This window comes from Henckelia pumila, unplaced genomic scaffold (assembly GCF_033568475.1).
Source record: "Henckelia pumila isolate YLH828 unplaced genomic scaffold, ASM3356847v2 CTG_461:::fragment_3, whole genome shotgun sequence".
Classification (NCBI taxonomy): Eukaryota; Viridiplantae; Streptophyta; class Magnoliopsida; order Lamiales; family Gesneriaceae; genus Henckelia; species Henckelia pumila.
The window spans coordinates 9,007,083-9,015,436 of NW_027331831.1; the positions used below are offsets into that span (position 1 = coordinate 9,007,083).

At 29.8% G+C, this 8,354-nt stretch overlaps 1 protein-coding gene across 2 annotated transcripts; it reads left to right on the forward strand.

Annotated features, from left to right (window-relative positions):
• The first annotated feature begins 630 nt into the window (after nt 1–630).
• LOC140871713 (uncharacterized) lies at nt 631–3,534 on the forward strand. 2 transcript variants are annotated; one of them, XM_073274373.1, is made up of 4 exons: nt 631–1,122; nt 2,426–2,592; nt 2,678–2,782; nt 2,915–3,534. In XM_073274373.1, the coding sequence occupies exons 1-4, from the start codon at nt 871–873 to the stop codon at nt 3,318–3,320; spliced, it is 930 nt and encodes a 309-aa protein (XP_073130474.1). In that variant the 5' UTR covers nt 631–870; the 3' UTR covers nt 3,321–3,534. The 2 variants fall into 2 exon arrangements, with proteins under 2 accessions (XP_073130474.1, XP_073130473.1); XM_073274372.1 differs by having other exon boundaries at nt 2,678–3,534.
• Nucleotides 3,535–8,354: the final 4,820 nt, after the last annotated feature.

Genomic DNA, 8,354 nt, shown 5'->3' on the forward strand with positions numbered 1-8,354 from the left:
CATCTCACTCCCTTTGAAGTCCGGATAATTGTGGAATTATTTATTTTGCATTCATATCCTGTAAACAGACTCACAGGAATTTTTTTTTATCTATACATTTTTTAATCAAACAAACGAAGTCAATGGGTTATTTTTAGTAGGTAACATCTAGTCTAGAGCATGCCAACTAAAAATAATTATCCTAGTCATTCTCCGTCGTTGAATTTATATGTTTAATATGTGAATTATAGATATAGATGATTCAATTATTTATACGAAAAACCAACGTAGTAGACTGGACTCTTTCAACTCTCTAGAAAGAAAGTTCACAAATATATTTGTATGCTCTAATTTCAAATTCATCTCTCATCTTAGCAATTTCAGATTAATGAATTTCCACAAATCCAAATCCATAAATGCAAACGAATCTAATTAATTTCCATGGATTAAATTCATCCCTAACGTGAAAAAAATTAGAATTATGTATTTAATATTTTCAAGAATTTATTTCTTATCCATCTCAAAGTTCTAAAATTTTTCTTTGGCACAAATATTTTTAACAATTTGTATATAACATCGATAAATGATTTGTTTGGATGTACTCATAAAAAGATTTGAAATTGCGATTAGCCGATTACTTTGTATTTTGTAATAAAATGAAGGGGAAAAGGACAATAAAAAACTATTCACAGCCGAAGTTTGTGTTTCTCATACTTCGTACATATCGTTGCGAAGACTTTGATCCTTGAATCTGTCAAACTCCCACTCCCAAAATCCATACTAGACTCTGCTCTTCTGCACTAATTCGGATTTCCATATATTTGCATATCTTTCTCTGTTATTTTTTCGAATCATTTCATGAATGCCTAAACATATTTTTGTCTCTAGAATATGGATATGAATCTTGGGAATGAGTTTACGGATGTTAGATTGACTGATGATGTTGTTAACAGCCAAAAAGATAATGAAAAAGATAATGATTCTGTGGATGAAGAGGTGATAAGGGTTTTAAAAGAAGCTTTGAATAAAGAAAATTTGGTGGAAAGAATTGACCTTTCTGGGCGCCAGCTGAAATTTCTGCCCGAACCATTTGGCAAGATTCGTGCTTTGGTGGTTCTTGATCTTTCGCAGAATAATCTTGAGGTTTGTATTATGATCCAATAATTTCATTTTCTTGTTAACTTGTGTTGGTTTGTGATGCTTGACGATTATTATTATTTTCCCTTTCGGTTTAAAAAGTCTGTTGCTTTCTTGATTTGGCTGCTGGAGGTAACGATAAATGAGAAAGGAGAGTGATACTAGTAGAATTTGGTGTTCAAGATTGAGTTTTAATATGAATTATTTCCTAAACAAGTAATTCGTAATTAGTTTGTACCTTTCGGCTTATGTATGGTGTTGACTGATCTGAAGCTTTCTTGAGTTATGGTTTGCTGAATTCAACAAGGAAACATGGGAAAAAAAGAAAACAAAAAAAGGAAAGAAAAGAAAAGAGAGAACTTGGTGGGATCGTGAGGTTCTTGTTTGAATTGATTAAAATCAGAAGGAAACAAGACCGTGGAGGATGAGATGGGCGTTAGCAGATCCGGACCTGGAGTGTGCTCGGCACTCGGTTTCTTAATTTTTTGTTAGGAAAATCTCAAATTTTCGTGCATAATTTGCCTGTGTGATGCATGACACTGAAAACCGGCTGAAGCTAGAAATTGGTAGTGTCCATATTAATTTAGCTGATCGAACCGTCCTAACGGGGAACGATCCTCCCAATCAATCAGAGTAAATTCTGAAAATTGAAACTGTTGTATAACCTTTGGGGATTCAAATCATAGTTTTGATGACTGTGTTATGAGTTGCACAAATCGATGATGGCTTTCTTTTACAGGTTTGGTTCGGTATTCTTACTTGAGACGAATAATTGCTTGTATGTGTTGAACTCAAGATTATTTGCAAAAAATTTTTTAGGTTTGGTGTCTCTGGAGTTGGTCCATTGTCCTATGGTTGAACATGAACAATCACTAAAACCATTATTACTTTTGGAACTTTAGGCTTTGCAATGATCATGCAAATTTCAAACTGGAGTTGACTGGATTGTGCCAATCATCCTAACAAGCTTTATATGTTTTGTATATGTTATCTTTTTAACCAAATGATCCTCCCTTTCCCAAGGCTTCAACTTGGATGAATTCTCTTGAACTTTTTGGTTGTTCAGACGTGCCCCTGTTTTACTTTTTCGAAAATTTAAAATGGTATAATTGAGGGTCTTCTTCAGAGACTTGCACTTTCTGGTACAACAGTATGAAGAAACTGAAAACGGGTATCTGAATGACTACACACTTTTCCGAGGTGTAATATAACCAAGAAAGTGATTATTTTTTCCTGCTCGACCATTTGTTGGAACCAAGAAGTAGATCCATCAAAAATTCTTGTTGACGAGATTCTTCTTTTGTTCCAGGTCATTCCTGATTCAGTTTCAGGACTACAGAAATTGGAGGAGTTCAACGTCGCATCCAACCTTCTTGAAACATTACCCGATTCCATTGGCTTGTTGATAAATCTTAAAGTCTTGGATGTGTCAGGAAATAAGCTAAAAAAGCTCCCGGAAAGTATTGCTGGTTGCAGGTGAGACGCTGAAACCGATTAAATTCGGATGTACTAAACTGGCCACTTTCTGGTCTGACTAATTATATCCACTTTTATTCAACAGATCTTTAATTGAGCTGGATGCGAGCTTTAATAACTTGATGTTTTTGCCAACAAATATCGGTTATGGATTAGTGAATCTTCAGAAGCTCTCCATTCCCTTTAACAAGTTGAGAGCCTTTCCAAATTCCATCTGTGAAATGAAATCACTGATACATTTGGATGCCCATTTCAATGCAATTCACGGACTACCAAACGCGATTGGAAGACTTACAAATCTTGAAATTCTGAATGTCAGCAGTAATTTCAATGATTTAACGGAGGTGCCTGAAACAGTTGGTGATCTGAGAAATCTCAAAGAGCTCGATCTTAGTACCAACCAAATCCGAGCTCTGCCTGAGTCAATATATCAGCTGCAGAATCTAACCAAGCTTCACGTGGACCAGAATCCACTTGTGATCCCTCCGTTGGACATTGTGAATAAAGGGCTCCAAGCTATCATGGAATACATGACGAAGAGGCGGCTTGACATGTTAGAAGCTGAACAACAGAGAATTATACTCGAAAAAAACGCTGAAACGGATACGGGATGGGTAGCATGGGGCACATCCACATTAAGTAACGCTTACACCGGTGTTTCTCAGACTGTTTCCGGGTATCTTGGAGGAAACGCCCCGAGGGATCCATATCTGGATCAGCAATTGTGAGTGGCAGCAACGACGATTGCTAAAAAAATAGGTCGCCTTTGTGTCTCTGAACTTGAAGTATGTATTGCTTATGAGTCTATACGTCTGCCTTTCAAATAAATTTACTGAATGAAGATTTGGTGGTTAAACCGCAGATTGATTTTCGAAATTTGTGTCTCGGGATTTAAATCCTTGATTGTTCTTTCGTCATTTGTTTTAATTAAAGAGGCCTAAAGTCAAGGACAAAAAAATTCTTTTTTAGCTGGAGACGAGTTTGTTAAATGTTGAACACTTGAACCTAAAATATTATTCCTAAATTTCCACTTTACATATTATGTTGTACTGGAAACTGTGTTTATCATCTCGAAATAAAGTTATGAAAACAGAAATGAAGGCAAACAAATACTTCATTCGTCTCAAATATATAATAGTGTTTGAGAGAGCTTAGAAAGTACTTCTTAATTTTCATTTCACAAAATTTTCTCTTGAATCTAGCCTGCAAGAATGGACTTTTTTGTAATTTTTAGGGTAAATGGATGTTTTGGTAATATAACATTTTCTGTGACAATAATATCATTTTTTACGTATTATTATATTTAAATTTAAATTTTTATCTTTTACTACATTAATTGATTGCATTTATATAAAAAAAAAAATTAGTTGAAAAAACATCCAATAATCTTCTACACTTTGTCCTACATATTTAAATTTAATAAATAAATATTTTATATTAACTATTACTCAAATTAACCATTAATATATCTTTTCACTTCTTATTTTTATTATAATCCAATAGAATCTAGTATTTATAAAATATTGATATAAAATAAACATTATTGATTTAAATATATTTTATTTTATTTAAAAAATATAACAGTACAAAAATATATTTTTAAAATATATTTGTATGCATAAATATTCATATTTTTTTATTAAAAAAAGGTAAATTCTTTGATTAAATTTAAGAGTGTAAATTTTTTAGCTAAACTAGTTCGACTTCAACTTGAAAAAATATTATAAAAAATAAATTATCATAAGAAATATTTAATTATGGATACCAATATTTCTATTTCTAAATATAAATATTAAAAAAATTCTTCTTTCATCAAATTCCAGCATTTTGTGCAAGTATTAAAATATCATATTAAATTATAAAAAAAAAATACTATATGTATTTTATTTTTTTGTTTTAGAAAAAAATCAAGAAAATCTTTCTATTTGAAGCAAAAAAACCAAAGGCATTGTTATTACTATTTGTTGTTATTAAAACATATTGTTTTATCCATCTATTTTGCTTCTGCTTGTGACTCATTATAACCATGTTTTATTAATTTATTTTTGAAAGAATTAACACATATATAATGTTAAGTGATATTAAAAATATCACTTATTCATTTAATCACGATGCATACATTAATTTGAAATGATTTATACAATTTGTATATTTTTAATATTACTAGTACAGATAACTTGTGATATACGTTGACATCAATTACTGTCTACTGATGCATGTTAACAACAATCACTATTTTATATGGTTTTATTTTGTTTTGTTTTATTATTTTTTTATTTTTAAATATAATTTACTCGATGCTATTTATTGGTATAACCTGACATAAAAAATTAATGATGAAATGCTGGACATTGTTGATGTGTTCGACACTATGTCAGACATTTAAATCGGAAAAGGTGCAAACACTTTCTCCGTATCCAGGGACGGACCTAAAAAATTATGAAGCCAAATTTCATTATTGTTATCGTTCTAATTAACACTATATTAAGATAAATATTATAGTAAAATTATTTTAATTGAACAATTATGTATATGATTTAGATGGCTTGTAGTTTTTCACAAAAAAAAAAAAAAATAAGAAGAAGAATTATTAAATTTAAAAACTCATATTACAAATTAGTGAGATTGTGAGAGATTTTGACTAAATTAAAAGAGACATGGTGCTAACATCATAGAGAATTAAACCCCAATTTCTTTCACTCTTACGCCTGATTTCAGGCTGTTTTCAGGTCGAAAAATCATTTGTAGCTCAACAAGACTTTAATATAATACCCCAAATTACCCGTTGGTATTATTTCGGAATTGTAATATGTATCATGTGTGAGAGATTTAACTATGAATTTAATAGATTCTTTAGAATAGTCAATATATAAAAGAACCTAATTATTCTTGATTTTTGTGAAACTAAAAATAACATATATTTTTATTGAATTCATGCTCTGCACAAAATATAGAATAAGAATTAATATTAAATTTTAAAAAAACTCAAATTTACTAATATAATCCAAAGACATGTGTTGCGGGTTTCGGTCGATGCTACCCCATTTGGATCTCTTTGCAGATCAATTGATTTTATTCGAACCATTGATTTTATCTGCAAAAATGATCCGAACCATTGATTTTGACTTCGGGATAATATCATCGTGTCGCGGATTCTGACATGCTGAAAATCCGGCAAACACTGTCTGGGATTTTGACACGTGTCTTGGCCATCCAATGAGCTTTCAGTTTGCATGTGATATGTCAGTTATTTTGACAAATCATTCTTTGATCAACCAATCAAATATGCATGTGTCTTTTTTTCTTTTCTTTTTTTTTTTGAAGAGAATATGCATGTGTCTTTAACTTGCTCTTGCATGGAAACAAATAAAATAAAAAACTTGCTCTTGCACGGGAAATTCCATGTTCCTCCGGGAGAAGTACTCCCTCTAGGAATGTAAACGAGCCGAGCCGAGCCGAGCCAAGCCGAGCGGTATCAGGCTCGGGCTCGGCTCGTTTGGTATATGTGGAGGCTCGAGCTCCAGCCGAGCTTTTGTAATAAAGCTCGGTTCGGTTCGGCTCGTTTATTGAATTGTAAGCTCGGGCTCGGCTCATTTATCATATGAAACGAGCCTAGCTCGAGTTTGGCTCGTTAAACGAGCTCGTTTTCAAGCTCGTTGGCTCGTTTAACTGGCTCGTTACGCAAGCTCGTATTATGGCTCGAGTTTGGCTCGTTAAACAAGCTCGTTTTCAAGCTCGTTGGCTCGTTTAACTGGCTCGTTAAGCAAGCTCGTATTTTGGCTTGTTAAGTGGGCTTGGGCTCGGGTTCGAGCTCGTTTTCGAGCTCGTGAAGCTTAAATACAAAATATAAATCTCTATATAAACTAAAATTAAATTTTTCTTAAAAAAATAAAAATGACAAACATAAATAAAACTATAAAATTAATTATCAAATGTAGGTCATATGCAACAGTCCACTACAACGATACACAATAACAATATAACATCATTACATTGTACATAAAAAAACCCAAATTAGAAAAACCATTAGAAAAGTGCAAACTGCATCTCCAATAAAAATTAAATACATCCTGCAACCAACATTCTTCGCAACATCATCTCTAATAAAAATTAAAAATCATCATGCAATATAAAAAATAAAGTTAGTATCACAAAGTAATATAAGCAAGCAGAAAATTGAATACGACGACCATTTTTTAAAATACGTTTGTAATTTTAATTAGTTGTTATAAATATCGGTAATTTTAATTAGTTGTTATAATTATCGGTAATTTTAAATTACGACACGTTTATAATTTTGTATGTATCTAACGTATCGGTAATTATTATAATTATGAAAAACAATTTCTGAAAATAAGTTGTTGTTTTTGAAGAGTTATTCCATTCGCAAATGATGTATTAAGTCGTTGTCTGCAACTAAATTTTTGAAAATATTAAATTAAGTTTTGAAAATATTATAAAAAAACTTCAGCCTACCACAAATTTATGGACACCTATATGGTGACATAGTTTTAAAACATCATTCTACATAATAATTCTAATGATCACATATAAACATCATATTATTTAACAAGAGTGAATTCATAGTTTTAACTTTTAAGTTTTAATCATAATAAAATTTGGTTTTATAATTTGTTTGATAATTGATAAGCTTATTTTTATTACCTATACCAATGAAATGATATTATTATTCCACAAATTCTTTTAATTATATATAATGATTTAATTATACCAATGTGTGATATGATTTATATCATAATATTTTTATCTCAATTATATATACCTAATTTTTTCTTCACATAGATAATAATATCATTAAAAGAAAATGTATAAAATGAATGAAAAAAATTGTTCTTGTATTTTCATGGCTATATACATGCATGTATTTTTGTAAACAAAATTACTAAATACAACATAAATTATAAACCTATATACCTTCCATTTGATTAGGGTTGTATTATTTTGTTAATATAACCCGAAGTATGTCATAAAATTACAATCTAAAATAAAAAAAATATTATTTAATATTAAAATTTAAGATATTTTGTGTTCTACCTTAAACTTTTACTTGACAATCATAGACACCTAGTTGGTTAACAACTCATGTAACAATAACTGATTGAATGTACAAAGTGTTACATCAGTTGTTGTCCATGTAAGTGCTTAAGATTGTTGTCCGTACGATACCAAATTTATATATATATATATATATATATATATATATATATAATTATTACTAAAACGTAATTACCAATAAAAGAAATAAACATAATCAAATATATGTGTTTTGGTTCAAAATTTGATATAATATTGTCACTATTTTTTATTTTAACTAGTTTTTGTGTGCAAAAATATTCACAAACGATATAGATGCATAATAATGTATCTATTTTTTCTATAAAAAATTTAAATTTGATTAAATGTTATCATTATTTTTTAATTACACTTAACTTTTTTGTATCCATATATATGTGAAAATATCCATAAATTCTATCTGTAATGAAATTATGAATTTGGTTTCACAATTTGAAATTTGATAGAATATTATAACTAATTTTTTATTTTAGTTAATTTTGTGTCTCCATATCGTGAACATTTATATAAATGAAATATATGCTAATTTAAAAATTTTATTTTATATTTGATTAGATGTTATCACTTATCAGCAATTTTCTATTTATTGTAATATACTAATTTTTGTTTTAAAATTAAAAATTTGATATGATGTTATCACAATTTTATAATTTCAAACAAATGTTTCG